Raw genomic sequence first — 16,715 nt, 5'->3', positions numbered from 1 at the left:
CCAATCTTTTATTAAGGTGTGATTGGATCACCTAAAAACGACTTTGGTCTACGAATTTTAAAAAATAGGTCCGGGAGTCGGTTACGTATGAGGAAGGATTAGCACCCTCATAATGCCCAAAAAATTGGTACCTAGTTAATTAATTAATGTCTTAATGTCGAAAATTTGAAAAAAAATATAATCCTTAGTAAAAACTTAAAAACGTTGCGTATTAAAACCCTTATCATTTCAGAGAAAGAAAATACCACACCCAATGCGTTAGGGCACGGCATTCTAATTTCCTCGAAAATGAATTAGGCCAAAATACTCGTACAATGAAAACTTAAAAGAATATCCATTTATTCAAGATTTAAGAAATTGTGGCCCAATACGTTAGGGCACAATTCCTCCAAAATCCCAAACTCGGAATATTTCCTTTATTATTTTTTAGAAAAAATCTTCATTTCGAATAATCAATGCGTCACATCCAATACGTTAGGACACAACGTGCTGAATTCCCAATAATGAGTTCTTATTTTTTTGATTAAAGAGGAATGCTCGATTGTTAGATTTAACAAAGAAAATCGGAACCCAATACGTTAGGGCTCAATTTCCTTGAAAACCCTAAATACGAGCATTCTCTCAATTTTGAAAAGTTTGAAATCGAGTAAAAATGATGTGATGCTACATTAAATATACAATGCAATAATAAATATTACAGCGTCATAGAAATAATATAAATAAATGAATAAATAAAATCAATATACATAATAAAAATAATCACATACAAAATATCAAATAAAAATATGCCAACATCAATTGATAAGCAAATAATTGAATTAAACAAAGAAGATGCATACATGTACACATAAAATATATATGTTTGAAATGATATCAAAATTGATTAAATAAATAAAACAAGTATATGTATAAATATGCAAAAAATATTAGTTTTTTAAGGCATAAATATGTACATAAAAATAAGTATACATATATATAATAAATATAATTACATATGAAAATTAAAAAAAATAAAATTATATTATCAATTTTAATTGATTTTAAGAAAAATATAAAAAAAGGATTAAATTGGACTGCAAGTAAAAAAAACTGGGGTAAATCCGCAAATAAATCAAGTCTGGAGGACTAAATTGAACGCGCGAATTACACAGAAGGGCTGGAAGGGAAATTTTCCCTTCTCCTCAAAATAACGCCGTTCACATTTGGATGAAATTGAAAACAATAATAAGTGAAAGGGTAAATTAAGAAAATAAAAAAACTTAATTGTAAAAACATTAAAAGGCGGAGGGGCTAAAAGCGCAATTTACCCCTCCGCTCAAAATCACGCGGATCCTAGGTCGGGTCGGGTCGGATTCGGGTCGGCCTCCCTGAAACGACGTCGTTTTGGGCGTCTGGAGGCCCTCCAAAAACGGTACCATTTTGGTACCGTATAAAAGCCCCCATTCTTTCAAAAACTTCATTTTAAAACATTTTAAAAAAAAACAAAAAAAAAACCTTTTAAAACTCTCTCAGCCCCTCTGTCCTCCAGCCATCGGCCGGTCACCGGCCACCGATCTCCGGCGCCGGCACCACCGTCTGCGGTGGCCGAAAAGGGAAAAAACCCCGGTTTGACCTTCTAGTCCCCCTGAGCCTAAATCCGGGCTCAAATCCCACAAAATATCAATGAAAGTGCCCATAAAAGCAGGGAAAATTCCGGTCATCTTTCATCGGAGACGACACCCTCGGCCATCCACGACGATCTGGGGTTCAAAACACAGGTGGTTTCTCTCTTTTCCCCTAGTTATTTTATTCGTACGTATATAATGGTAAAAAAAAAATATAACAATAGAAAATAAATAACAACCTTTGATTTGATTTCTGCTCTCTATATCGCGAAAGTAGTAGTTTTTTATTTCTGATTTCAAAAATCGGGATCCTTGTTACAGTATGTTCAAAGGCTACTTATAGTCATAATAATAAAATAAATAAAGGAACAAATTTCCTTCCGATTTGATTTTCTATTCTTTGATTCCCTTTCTATTTTTGTGTTTGCAGGTGAAGATTGCATAGATTCGGCTTGGCTCAGTTGCGACGCTGTTGAAGATTAGAAACCCTAGGGTTTCATCCTCTGTCTTGGGCCTCCGTATTTGGGCCTCTGTTTGTTTTGGTTTGGGCCTTGTGGCCCATTTTGTAACCGGTCTGTTATTGTTATATTTTTTTACCTGGTATGGGCCGGGCATAAATTGGTCATTACAAATTACAAATGTAATAATAATACGAAGATAGAGTCATACATGATTATTTCCTGGTGATTGAAATTGGGAGAACAAATCATCCTATATTCGGGGTCAAACAATAATGGTTTTATGGGGGAGATTTGATGGAAGCAGAATGGCACGGAGGCTGGAAGTAGGGGATCGCACAAAGGGGAAGAAGATGATCAACAATAGTGAGGGTCAAAAATGGGATTTCACATTTGGGTGATTAAAATAAATTCTTTTTCTAATGGCAATGACCAAATTACAAGTATTTTTATTTGGGTAACTAAAATGAAAGCGCCCCACAAATTTGTAACCAACTAAGTAGTTTACCCTATTATTTAGTTCAAATAATTAATATTATTAACTATTTTAATTAAAATACTTATGTGAATCTTTAAAAATATATATTCTAAAAATAATTATATTTAAGCAGTTGGAATATATATATATATATGGGTGTTAACCATAATAATTAAGAGTATTAGTTATTTAAATTAACTAGTTAATGATATTATAATAACAAAGTACCAAATTAGAATATAAAAGCATATAGAGAATGTCACAAATTTAAGCATACCATAATATGACCTCGGACCTAACATAATCATTTCGATAAATAAATAGATCGTTAGTGCTAAGGTGCTTGTCATTGTACATTAAGTCAGAGATACAAATACAATTAAAAAAGTAAAATAACATAGATTAACATAAGAATTGGTTATAAGTTTGGGAATTTCTTTTATATGTCGTAACCCACTATAAATCAATGATACAATATATGACTTAAGTTTAACTCCTAATTAAATTATAACTTTACTCCTATACACTCCATTAGTATCGCTATCCTTGAAAGCTTAATTATATATTAAACGTGAAAACAATTTGTTTGTGGTCAAAATACACCTGATACAAAAACAAATTTATGAATAAACAAGTGCTTTATTTGATTTGTACATCGACACACATAAACAAGTCTCATTTTAAATAAACCTTTTGTAGACTTGTAATCCTCAAAGTGTAAACAAAATAATCAACTTCATATAATTGTTAGATTTTTTTTGGTCAAAATCTTGCACAACCATCTAGTTACAATTGGAATCTGGAAGGCTGGAGTGTGCAACTGCTGCTAACAAATTTTTTAAGGAAAAAATCGGAAATCTTTCATTGAAACTAAGCCAACATATATGAGCATTATAAGAACAACTTGAGAGAACGGAAACAAGACCACAATACAGAACGAGATAACCCATCGAAGCAAAAGTCCGCACAGTAACCCAAAATATAAACATGGGACACAACAAACTAGTCGTCGCCATCACCCAAGCCGAAGCAAAGAGGAGATAGGACCTAGATAGGTGCACGAAGCTTGCTTCCGAGAAGCGTTAACTCCTCAAGAAACAAATCCAAGTTAAAAGCAAACAAAAAAAATAAGAAAAGAAACTGACTAAACAGTGAAGACACGCAGGCCTTGTCAGAATAACGAGACCACCACGGACCACTACAAAATCTCATTAGTTGTGGACAATGATGTTTATAAAAGGCCATGCAGGATTTGGGTAGTGGTCAATGCTCTGATATTGTATACTTTTTTTAAGATTCAACAGGATTAACTTGTTTGGAATCCGACATTCCTTTTTGAGATTCAATGGGGTTGGTTTAGTTGGTAAGAACCTGACATTTCATCCGAGACTGGTTTTAAATTTGATTTTCATTCCTGAAAAGAGATCTGCGGCATGCATGGCATGACCTTCCCTCTTAAAAACAAGGAGAATGAACTACGTAACTAAATACCATTAGTCATTAGATAAGGGCCTATATATCAATAAATCCTGTTGGACCCTGAGGAACTGACACCGTCTTTGAATAAGGTGGACCTTGGCCCAAGCTCAAGTTGGACATGGATACCATAGTCATTCTTTTTAAAACACGAATAAATTCACACACACACTTAACAAGAACTCAGAAAGCTTATTCCTTTAAAATTGCCGATTCCTCTTCCCATTGAAGCATGGTTCTAGTATAATCCAATCCTATCTTATAGGTAAGTATACTTTCAACTCAAATCTTTCCAGTACGAAAGTACTGCTGAGAGTTAACATTGACTTTTATTGTATGGTTTCTCTTGGGAACTGAATTTTCTTCTCTCCAGTTTGGTGGGTTGAACATGGAGCCGCCGCCTAATGGTGAAGAACTCACTTCGTGGGATGAGCTATATAACATAAATTTGATTCCTTCTGAGTTGTTCCTCAAGTTTAGAAAAGAAATTCAGGGGTTTCGAGTTGGTGTCAATTTGGAGGTTATTTTTCTTTGCTCCTTTTTTTTTATTACTTTTACAGTCTTAGGTTGCTCCCTCCATTCATATTATATTGGTGCCAATTCAGGGGTATGAGCCCATGAAAGGAAATTTCTTTTAGCCAATTCAACTTTAAATGTTCCTTTTTTACTTGAAAAGGGGTATTTTTTTTTTTTACAAAAGATAATGTATATCAACCTGTACAGTTTCTTGTTGTTTTGAGCTGTTGAGTAATTGCATCTTAGTTTTGGTTCAGTTCTTCAATGCCCCTATGAATGATTTCCAAACTAAGCTTGTGCTGAAACCTTTATCCCCTGAACGGAGGTGGAAGTTTGCATATGAGCCTATAAGACAAGATGTACGCCTTATTTCCAAAAAGATCCCTGTCACAAAATTTCTTAATCTCCAGGTCTGCTCTACTTTACACAGATAAACTTTCTATTAGTGATAGAATATACAAGTCTATTCCAAATCTGACATTTATTGCTGTAGGTGAATTTATTTGTTTCTCATGCATGATTTTGCCTAGATTTTGCAATGGTTATGGTAAAATGTTTTGGAAATAGGTTGGCATAGGCCACAATTTCAAGATGAATGCAATTGGTTGGAAATGGAAGCTCACCACCTGTTTTGGTGGAGATGGAATTTCTCGGATTCGGAATAAGACAACTCTTGGCTTGGTTCCCGGCCTGGATTTTCGATTTGGGTGGAGGGCAGATTATGTTCTTCCAGAAGTTACTGGGCAAGTTCCTTGAACATGTATTTTAAGAATATTTATTTCACAAAACGGGGGAAGCAATAAGCTTATGTCTAATAGAAGAATCATATTTGATTTCCTTGATCTTGTATGAAGATATTCCAAGGAAACTGCAAGTCGATGGCTATTAGGACACATCTAGAATATTCATTGATGTTATTACTCATATGCTTTAAACATGACTCAGAATTTCCGAAATGTGTTATTGTCATGGTTCTCCTTCTTGTTAATAGTGACATTTTTGTTCCTTCACAATTTAATATGAAGACATGATTTTGTGATTATTCATAACTTATCATTAATACCTTGAATTTAACAGAGCTCTTGGTACCGATGAAGCATTGTTCAACTTGAACTCTGGGCGGTTGCAAGCATCATTAGATAGAGTTGAGGCCATTGTGACTGCCACATGATTGGTCATCAAAACATCAGGTACGATTATTATCTCATGATCCTTTTAGGAGCATTTAAGGTTGGCTTTTGACATGCTATATATAACTGACAATTTGTAGGATATGAAGTTGTCAAGACCATAAAGACTTGTATCTCTGTTGTTAAAACTCAAAGTACCGGGAACTTTCTGCCATTGTTTGATCTCTGTGTTTTTACCTCTGCTACCTGTCTGACACAAACATGCTTCTTTTTCACGTAGTATGCTGAGTTGTTTTACATGATAGACCCTCACCGTGTTGTATGGCTGCATTTAGATTAATTAGAATCCTTGGTTTATTTTCTTCTATACTAAACAGTTTTGCTTCGAAACATCAATCTTAGCAGGGCCAGCATGAATTGAAAGTGATGGGGTGGTTTTCCAACTCGGTGGCTTGTTTGTATAGCATTAAGTAGCCAGGGCATGAATGAACCAGATTTTGGAAATCAAATAGTTCCCTGAAATTAGATCATGTTCATATAAGGAAATGGCTTTCATTATTCTCCTTTTATTGTCTTCCCTCACTTGCCTTTTTATATGTTAGTTACTTCCATGGGGAGTCTCCCGGTGAAATTACTGGTAAATCAGGTTATTTATACTGTTGAGGTTATTAGAGAGGGTTTGTGATTTGTCATGTTCTTTTTTCTCTTTGGATGATTGAAAACTTAGTTTCAAAATCCACAATGAAGCAGAAAAAGCTTCTAAATGGACCTATTTAAGGTATAGCCCTGTATATCAACAATCTTGTTGGCTACATAGTCCATTTACATTATTACAAAAGTAAGCTGGTGGCATTGTGTAGATATTGCTGTTGAATGCACCTCAGGTTCTTAACCTAGCCATAGGGCTTAAAAAACAAACTCATCCAAGCTATGAAAAGCCTTTGAAATTGTTAAGATAAAAGCATTTGAAATTGTGTAGAAATGGTTTGAACCGGACTAGTCGATTGGATCGGGAACTAGCCGGGGTATCGGTTTAGAGAATGTTATTGGATTGGTTGAACTGCGAACTGGTATGGACCGTTTGAACCGGTTTTTAATATATATATTTTTATGAATTTTAGTGATTTTTTAATTGAACCGGTAGGATTGGTCAAATCAATTGGATCAACGAATTAGTGGCTTGATTAGTTTGACTACCAATGATCTAAACATGCACAATATATATTTAATATCTATATTATAGTACAATTAATTTAATTTTCGTACTATATAAATTACATAATATGTAAAATAAAACTAGAAATTCTATATATGTGTGTGAATATTAGATATGAAATATGTACGATAAAATAACATAAAATGAATAATGAAATGGGAGGTTTGATTTGAAACTAATTAATAATAAAACATAAAATATGTATGATATTAAATAAAAAAAATTAAATTAATAAAATTCATTTTAAATATAAAGTTGGAATGATAAATTGGATTCAAAATTTAAAAGCAAAACACTGTAGCATTGGAATCATTTTGAAAGCATGTAGAGGGAAAAGTAATAATTTAAAAGCTAAATACTACATTAGAATCATAGTCGTTGTATCCTGCAACGCTTCTTATATATATAACCTTACAAATCCTTACCCAAAAACCAATCTAAAATGGCTTCCTCTAAGCTTAGAAGCTCCTTTTCCTTCCCAAATCTTCTCCTGTCATCCTTGAACTTCATCCTCTTTATCCTCTCTGCAGCCTCTCTTGCTCCCATTATCCTCCTCAAAATGCCACCAACTTCACTGGGTGTAGCCTTCCTCATGGTCTCCTCCATCTCCCTTCTTTCCTCCTTCCTGGGCTTCTACTCTCAGCTCACCCACTTCTGCTTCATAACCCATGTTTCACTCCTCATCGCCTCCTTGATCGGCCAAGTTTTAAGCGTACTATCATTGTTTACAAGAGAGAAAGCTAGTCTCTCGATGCTGAAATCTCCGCGGGACATTAAAGAGGCAAAGGTGCTGGTGAGATTGGAATGTGGGATTTTGATGGCGATGTTGGTGATGCAATTGATGGTGTTAGCGATGAGCTGCACGGTCCATCACTGTTGGGTGAAGGAATATGAGGGGTTAGAAGCTGAGAGAGAGGCAACTGCGAAGAAAAGGAGCAGGAGGTTAGCGAGGGTGCAAGAGGAATCCATGGCGAATGCGGCCAGGATTGCGGAGATTAAAGCCAAAGAGTTGGATGAGAAGACGAAGAGCAAGTACTGTCAGTGGGTGAAAACTGATTTTGAGGGCTGAGGCATGAGGAAAACAACCTAGTTGTGGGTTTCTTGTTGGGGTCACTGCTGTGGTGGCCATTGGATGTGTCTCACTTTTATCGCCATGGTTTCTGATTGTGTGTAATGTAGTTTTTCTTATGTAATATGTATAATATGATGAAGCCTCCCACTTTACCTTGATGATTCTTCAATGTTTTTGGGATTCGTTTTTCACCCTACTTCACATATTTTACTACCCAATTAAAATTTTACCATTACCGTTCTTCCATCAATTCAGGTTTTTTTTTTTTAAGGTAGAAATGGATTTAAGCAGGCCAATTTTAGCCGGTTGATTTTATGATCCAAAGTAACTGAAAAGATTTACACCAGTCACAAGATCTATTGCATTTCCTAGCAAAGGAATTTGTTTTTTTTAATATAGGAAAATAAATTTTACTCTAATAAAGCGTATGCAAGAAGTTGGATTTAATTAAATTTGAAAATTGAAATACCAAATGAAAATTTTGGAATTTCTTATAAAACTAGCCAATAAATATATTTATAAAAATAAATAAGCTTTTACTTGAAATATCAAATGACAAAAATATGTTTATAGTAATTATTGATAGTATTTGAGACAAGATGAAGTGGGCAACGAGGATGGGTGGTTTTGTTAGGATATTATTACTATGGGATATCTTTTAGGAATATCTAAATATATTATATATCTTTTGGGTATATATTTAAGAATATATTATATATCTTTTCATATATTTAGGAATTATCATATATCTTTCCTATAAATATTATGTATATTCTTGAAGTTTATGAAAAAGATTACCTTATTATTGTTAGGTTTTCCTCGTTTAGTACAAGGCAGAAAGCTGTTGTAAAAGGTTGTCGGAGATGGTAGGAAATGGAAGAATGTCAGGGTAGGAGTTGGTCTAGGTGGAATGAGAGGAAGAAGAGTCTAAGACTTGGTTTCAAGCTTGGGGCCTTGTATACTCTTAGTGTTAGTCCCAAGGTGCCACATGTTAAAACCTTATAAGAAGGTTAAAACCAAGTAGCCAAGTGGTTTGCTATTATAGGTCTAGGTAGAGTGGTGTTATGATGTGCTTTCATTCACTTCAGATGGGACATAGTAATTGGAGTCTAATGTCACGGTTAATGAGTGGAGCCTTTTTGACTATTAACACAAAGGGTTCTTTTGAGTTATGGTTCCAAGTGTATCTTCTGAGAGGTGCTCTTGAGGGGTCCGCTCAAACTGATCATAAGCTCACTACTCGGTCCCAATAGTTGAGGTATAATAATTGATCCTTAGTTGAGAGGGGGTTATACAGTGGCCTCCCTCAAGATGCTATCAAGCTTTTCCTACTAATATCACCGGCTGCAGATTAAAACCCATGATGAATGCACACGAAATGCCTTATGGAGGTCAACTAATTAAATGAGGCTCATTTGACCCACTTGAACTGGCCCCACTCATGGACCATATGGAGAAACACATCTACTTGAAGCCTTGGTGGCCTAGTGGAACACTCCAGTAAAACTAGAGTTACCATGGTGAATATTGTAAATCCTAAGGGATAAGATTATATAGAGTTTAAATTCTTTAGGACTCTCATATTGTAGATAGGCTCTAATATTGACCGTCAATATAATTTAAATTGTACCGTTGGATCTGGCGGAGCTCAACTATAACTAGAGGTATTCCTTCTCATTTGTAATTATTTCATCATAGTTATTGAATATATTTGAGAACTTTTACTCAAACACATTGTGTGCATTATTTTTGGTGCCTTTTTCAGTTCTTTTATTGTTTCTTCGCTTTGAATTTGCTTCCGTTTTATTTCAATGCCTTGGAGAATTTCCTTTGTGAATTCTCACTTCTAAGAGTAAGATAGGCTTAGGTGAATTTGAAGCTAAGGAATTGTTTAAGGCCATGCGATTTGCAAGACTAAAGTTCTAGCCCCGTGACAATTGGTATCGGAGCTAAGGTTCGAAGGCGTTGGTTGTAATAACGAAAGGAGTAGACAAACAGATTGAGCTTAGATAGACCCGTGGGAAAGGTAAGAAAAGTAGCAGATCGAGGGATATGTTGTCGGCTTTGGAAAGTTGAGTAGTCAATCTCAAGGAATCCATGGGTGATGTGAAGGAAACACCGATAAGCTAAACTTGATCAAAGAGCAACTAAAGGAATATATTATGGAGGCCCTTAGTTCCAATATGGATGCATTGCAAGCGCTCCTTAATACCATTATGGGTAAGCTAACGGAAAATAATGATGCTCTTGAACCTGGGATAAAGTTATGAAGGAAGAAAACAAAGCCACAGTGATGACTTTAAATACGAGAATTGAAGAGCTCGAGGGAGAGCTCATAGTGTATTTAATTCTTATGGGCAAAAAGGTGTTAGGTGCAACATCGAGCTATAAGATTGATGTCCTCAAACCAAAAAAGTTTAAGGGAGCAAGGTCTGCGAGGGATGTGGGCAACTTATTGTAGGAAATAGAGTAATACTTCTGTACCATAGGCATAAAAAATGATAATGCTAAGGTAAATATTGATTTTATGTATTTTACTAATGTTGTTCTTTTATGGTGGTGTCATAGGTCCATAAATGAAAAGCGGGGTAGGACTAAAATTGGGACTTAGGAGGAGTTCTAAAAAGTGTTTAAGGAGCAGTTTTACCCTCAATATGCCAAGAATGAGGCTCAAGCCAAGTTGTGTCGGTTCTCGCAACAAGGCACAATTAAGGAGTATGTGAAGGAGTTCAGTAAACTGATACTCCAAATTACAGATTTGAGTGAGAAAGAGACATTCTTCTTTTTGATGGATGGGTTGATGTTGTAGGTTAAACAAGAATTGGAACGTCAAGGGGCCCAAGAACTATCCAAAGCCATGATCGTGACAATATCCTTAATCGAGCCTAAAAAAAATGAAAGACAATTTCGAGTCTTCTAAGCCTAAAAAAAGGGAAATGGTAGGAGAGATGAAGAAGGACAATATGAGAATAACATCGATAATTGTGGCAATGGGAAACCACAAAATGAGAAAGGGAAACCTAATAATAAATCGAAGGAAAAGAAGAGTGATATACAATGCTTCTTATGTTGTGGTCCGCATAAAGTGCAGGATTGCCCACAGCAATCCAAGTTCACCACAATCAATAAAGAAGAAGAAGTAGAGCCTGAGGAGGGTAGGCTATTAAAGCTTGGGTCAATAATACTCAATTCCACTATAGCGAATAATGATCACAAGCAAAAATGGTTAATGTTTGTAAACATCAACATTGCAGGTCGAAGGAGGAGTGCTCTTATTGATAGGGGGCATTTGATTTATTCATATCGGAGAGAGTCGTGGGTAAACTTGGTCTCTCAATTAGCAAATTGACTAAGAAGATCAATACTGTAAATTCCATATATTATATATCTTTTCATATATTTAGGAATTATCATATATCTTTCCTATAAATATTATGTATACTCTTGAAATTTATGAAAAAGATTACCCTATTCTTGTCAGGTTTTCCTCGTTTAGTACAAGGCAGAAAGTTGTTGTAAAAGGTTGTCAGAGATGGTACGAAATGGAAGAATGTCAAGGTAGGGGTTGGTATAGGTGGAATGAGAGGAAGAAGAGTCTAAGTGTTGGTCTCAAGCTTGGGGCCTTGTATACTCTTAGTGTTAGTCCCAAAGTGCCACATGTTAAAACCTTATAGGAAGGTCAAAAGTAAGTGGCCAAGTGGTTTGCTATTATAGGTCTAAGTAGAATAGTGTTATGATGTGCTTTCATTCACTTTAGATGGAACATAGTAATTGGAGTCTAATGTCGCGGTTAATGAGTGGAGCCCTTTTGACTATTAACACAAGGGGTTCTTTCGAGTTATGGTTCCAAGCGTATCTTTTGAGAGGTGCTCTTGAGGGGTTCGCTCAAACTGATTATAAGCTCACTACTTGGTCCCAACAGTTGGGGTATAACAATTGATCCCTAGTTGAGAAGGGGTTATACAGTGGCCTCTCTCAAGATGCTATCAAGCTCTTACTACTAATATCACAGGCCACAAATTAAAGCCCATGATGAATGCACACAGAATGTCCTATGGAGGTCAACTAATTAAATGAGGCTCATTTGACCCACTTGAACTGGCCCCACTCATGGAACATATGGAGAAACACATCTACTTGAAGCCTTTGTGGCCTAGTGGAACACTCCAGTAAAACTGGAGTTACCATGGTGAATATTGTAAATCTTAAGGGATAAGATTATATAGAGTTTAAATCCCTTAGGACTCTCATATTGTAGATAGGCTCTAATATTGATCGTCAATGTAATTTAAATTGTACCGTTGGATCTGGGAGAGCTTAACTATAAATAGAGGTATTCCCTCTCATTTCTAATCATTTCATTCATAGTTATTGAATATATTTGAGAGCGTTTACTCAAACACATTGTGTGCATTATTTTTGGTGCCTTTTTCAGTTCTTTCGTTGTTTCTTCGCTTTGAATTTACTTCCGTTTTATTTCAATGCCTTGGAGAATTTCCTTTGTGAATTTTCACTTCTAAGAGTATGATAGGCTTATGTGAATTTAAAGTTAAGGAATTGTTTAAAGCCGTGCGATTTGCAAGACTAAAGTTCTAGCCCCATGACAATTGGTATCAGAGCTACGGTTCGAAAGCGTTGGTTGTAATAACAAAAGGAGTAGACAAGCAGGTTGAGCCTAGAGAGACTCGTGAGAAATGCAAGAAAAGTAGCAGATCGAGAGATATGTTGTCAGCTTTGGAAAGTTGAGTAGTCAATCTCGAGGAATCCATGGGTAATATGAAGGAAACACCGATAAGCTAGACTTGATCAAAGAGCAACTAAAGGGTCCCTTAGTTCCAATATGGATGCATTGCAAGCGCTCCTCAATACCATTGTGGGTAAGCTAACGGAAAAGAATGATGCTCTTGAACCTGGGACGATAGTTATGAAGGAAGAAAACAAAGCCACAGTGATGACTTTAAATACGAGAATTGAGGAGCTCAAGGGAGAGCTCACGGTGTATCGAATTCTTATAGGCAAAAAGGTGTTAGGTGCAACACCGAGCCATAAGATTGATGTCCCCAAACTAAAAACGTTTAAGGGAGCCAGGTCTGCGAGGGGTGTGGACAACTTATTATGGGAAATGGAGCAATACTTCTATACCATAGGCATCAAAAATGATAATGCTAAGGTAAATACTGATTTTATGTATTTTACTAATGTTGTTTTTTTATGGGGGCATCATAGGTCCATAAATGAAAAGTGATGTGAGACTAGAATTGGGACTTGGGAGGAGTTCTAAAAGAGTTTAATGAGCAGTTTTACCTCCAACATACCAAAAAGGAGGCTTAAGCTAAGTTGTGTCGGTTCTCGTAACAAAGCGCAATTAAAGAGTATGTGAAGGAGTTCAGTAAATTGATACTCCGAATTACAGATTTGAGTGAGAATGAGGCATTCTTCTTTTTGATGGATGGGTTAAAGTTGTAGGTTAAACAAGAATTGGAATGTCAAGGGGACCAAGAACTATCCAAAGCCATGATCGTGGCAACATCCTTAATCAAGCCTAAAAAAAATGAAAGACAACTTCGAGTCTTCGAAGCCTAAAAAAAAGGGAAATGATAGGAGAGATGAAGAAGGACAAGATGAGAATAACAACGATAATTGTGGCAATGGGAAACCACAAAATGGGAAGGGGAAACCTAATAATAAATCGAAGGAAAAGAAGAGTGATATACAATGCTTCTTATGTTGTGGTCCGCATAAAGTGCGGGACTGCCCATAGAGATCCAAGTTCACCACAATCAACAAAGAAGAAGAAGCAGAGCCTGAGGAGGGTAGAGTATTAAAGCTTGGGTCAATAATACTCAATTGCACTATAGTGAATAATGATCACAAGTAAAAATGGTTAATGTTTGTAGACATCGACATTGCAGGCCGAAGGAAGAGTGCTCTTATTGATAGGGGGCATTTGATTTATTCATATCGGAGAGAGTCGTGGGTAAACTTGGTCTCTCAGTTAGCAAATTGACTAAGAAGATCAATACTGTAAATTCCAATGGAGGAAAGATGAACGTCAACAAGTGAAATTTATTGAATTTTGATAAAATGAATAAAATAAATGGATGAAATTGCAAAAAAAGAAAAGAAAAGAAAAATGTAGATTATTCTACAAGGGAGGAAGGCTAAAAGACAGCAAGTGAATGGATTTTTTTTTGTAAAAAATGGTGAAATGATCAAATTATTCCTTTATATTTAAAATTTAAAATAGTTTATTTAATAATCTTATTATAAGTTCTGATTATATCTGTTCATTTTAAGTCCATGCCTAGAACTATCCATAACCCCTCCCCAACCCATAAATAGGAGGATAATGTGCATCAGTGCACTCGAACCCACGTCCTTCTACATTGGCAACAATGCTTATGGCAATCGAGTTAAAAATCAATCGACTAAAATTTAAAATAGTTAAAAGTGCATTTTTGGTCTTTTTACCATCAAATATTGTTTTGAGCATTTAATTAAAATAAAAGAGATACTTTGATGGGAGAAATATTAGTTTAATTAATTAAATGATAAATAAATGAAATAGATAAAATAGAAGAAGCATTTAGAAGACAGAAGAAAATCATTCTCTTCTTTATATAAACCTAGCATGGGGTGCATAGAAGTGAGAGAGAAAAAAATATAAATTTTTTTATTTTATTCAATTTGACTCTTTATTTAAAAATATTTTCTAGCCTAATAATTATTTAAATTTTTCTTTGAAAATAAAGTGAAATTTCGAATCCAAAAATAATTTGAGAGCCATTTATCATTGTAAATCAATTGTGGAAGCTTAAAATGGATGTTGGAAGTGGAAAAGAGCATGGCATGCGCATAAATTAACGGAGAAATTAAAGTAAATTGTTTAAATTATTATTATGTAAGAGCTGAAGTGTATAATTTGATGCAGTTTTATAAAGATTAAATATGTGGATTTAATGGAAATATTGTGTTAAAAGTTTGGAAAGAATGATGGATGATTTTATGATTGATTTGGTAAATTTATTAAGTATATGAGAAATTAAAGTTGTGAATTTACATTGATGAATGATTATGTTATTCATGATGGAGAAATTTTATTGTATGAAAAAAAATGATGATTATTTGGAATAAGGAAAATTGGGACTTAAGGAAAGTGAGAAACAATAATTGATCAATTTAAATAGAATATTTAGTAAATCAAGTAAATGATGATTAATTATATTAAATAGATTAGAAATGATTGGTACATGTATAGAATTAAAAAAAATCAATGAATAAAGTGTTCAATTTTGAAAAAAAACAAAAATAAGGATAAAATTGTAAATATTTCAAAACTTGAGTTTGAGAATGAACGTAAAATAAGAAAATCTTATTTTAGGGTTTGAATTGTAAAATTGTGTAAATTTGAGATTTTACGGACTAAATCATAAAATTGTAAAATTTAAATTTTAGGAACTGTTTTGTAAAAAAACTATAAAATCTTGAGTATAAGGACTATTTGGTAAATTTTGAAACATTTAAGTATAAATATGAACATAATAACTACATACTTGATTCCTTGTAATATTTGATAAATAAATATGCACGAAATTAAATAATAGAAATTTGAAATTGGTAAGTTAAGAATGGTTATGATTTGTATGTGATTTGGAATACTTGTTTGAGTTGTGTATATGAATTTGTAATGAATTAATAACAATAATCTAAATTAAATCTTAAGGCTACGAAATAATCTTGGATGATGAACATATGTATAAATTTTGATGTCAAAGTCAAAATTGAATTTTAAAGGTTGAGATTGAGTTCAATGATAATAAATTAAATGTCTGAATATTATGGAAAATTTTAAAAAATTTTAATGTGATATTCTTTATCCGGATCTATTACCGAATCGAATAAGGGGTGTTAAGTCTCAGACTGAGAACCACTATAACATGGCGGGGGAGGAGGGAGTGCACGATTTTCTTCCATCAACTATAGTGAGACAATATGGCATTGCCTAGCCATTTGCTAGTTGGACATCATATACCTTTCTTTGAAGAGGGTAAGGAACTTGACAGTCATACAAAATGTGGCCACGATCATCCTGGCCATTCTCATGATAGACTTGTCAAAGATGACGTTGTATGCAGTCGGATGGTCTACAATGAGGAACTCGACCATCTCCGTAACGGTATACTTACCATCACCTAAGGTTACCGAAAGGGTGATTGAGCCCTTGGCTGCGGTTTGTTGCTTGCCAAAACCGTAGACAAGACTAGCTTTCTTCAAAGTTGGATCATTAAAAGTCCACTTGGTGGAAGGCCTTGGTTGTAAAGATGTCTATTGAACTCCCAGTATATATGAAAATCCTTTCCATTTGGAACGAGGTAATAGTAACAGAGACTACGAGAAGGTCATCACCCTCAGCATGTAATATTTTTTTTCATCAACTTCTGAAAACTAAACCTGCCAAGATGGAGATGCCTTGGGCTTCTTTAGCAGAGCAGTAATACTAACAAGTTTAACACTAAAAGTTTCAATTGATAAAATTATTAATAGCAACAATTAGTGATTGATTCTCTCTCTCGCTAGTGATGAATTTATACCTAAGAATCTAAACGCACAAATTTTCATTTAATAACTTTTATTTTTTGATCTCAAATAACTATTAAAAGCACATAATGAAATCTCGATCTTATTCAATTAAGCTTAATTGAATCGAACCTACTCGATAGATTACCTTCTCGATTTATTCTATTTCAATTTTCGAGAATAATTTT

The 16,715-nt window shown here is 34.6% G+C and overlaps 2 protein-coding genes across 4 annotated transcripts; both read left to right on the top strand.

Annotated features, from left to right (window-relative positions):
• The first annotated feature begins 4,181 nt into the window (after positions 1–4,181).
• On the top strand, positions 4,182–6,523 carry LOC105774297 (uncharacterized). Of its 3 annotated transcripts, none has more exons than XM_012596743.2 (6): positions 4,182–4,281; positions 4,390–4,536; positions 4,790–4,942; positions 5,100–5,275; positions 5,610–5,722; positions 6,068–6,523. In XM_012596743.2, the coding sequence occupies exons 2-5, from the start codon at positions 4,405–4,407 to the stop codon at positions 5,701–5,703; spliced, it is 555 nt and encodes a 184-aa protein (XP_012452197.1). In that variant the 5' UTR covers positions 4,182–4,281; positions 4,390–4,404; the 3' UTR covers positions 5,704–5,722; positions 6,068–6,523. The 3 variants fall into 3 exon arrangements, with proteins under 3 accessions (XP_012452197.1, XP_012452198.1, XP_012452196.1); XM_012596744.2 differs by having other exon boundaries at positions 6,065–6,523; XM_012596742.2 differs by lacking the exon at positions 6,068–6,523 and adding an exon at positions 5,803–6,036.
• A 594-nt stretch (positions 6,524–7,117) lies between these two features.
• LOC105774487 (uncharacterized) lies at positions 7,118–8,141 on the top strand. Its single transcript, XM_012596994.2, has one exon. It carries the CDS (start codon positions 7,321–7,323, stop codon positions 7,945–7,947), a length of 627 nt encoding a protein of 208 aa, XP_012452448.1. The 5' UTR covers positions 7,118–7,320; the 3' UTR covers positions 7,948–8,141.
• Positions 8,142–16,715: the final 8,574 nt, after the last annotated feature.

The sequence above is a fragment of the Gossypium raimondii genome, chromosome 6 (genome assembly GCF_025698545.1).
Source record: "Gossypium raimondii isolate GPD5lz chromosome 6, ASM2569854v1, whole genome shotgun sequence".
Classification (NCBI taxonomy): domain Eukaryota; kingdom Viridiplantae; phylum Streptophyta; class Magnoliopsida; order Malvales; family Malvaceae; genus Gossypium; species Gossypium raimondii.
The sequence above is the reverse complement of the archived record's forward strand: the minus strand, read 5'-3'. Positions and strand labels throughout refer to the sequence as shown.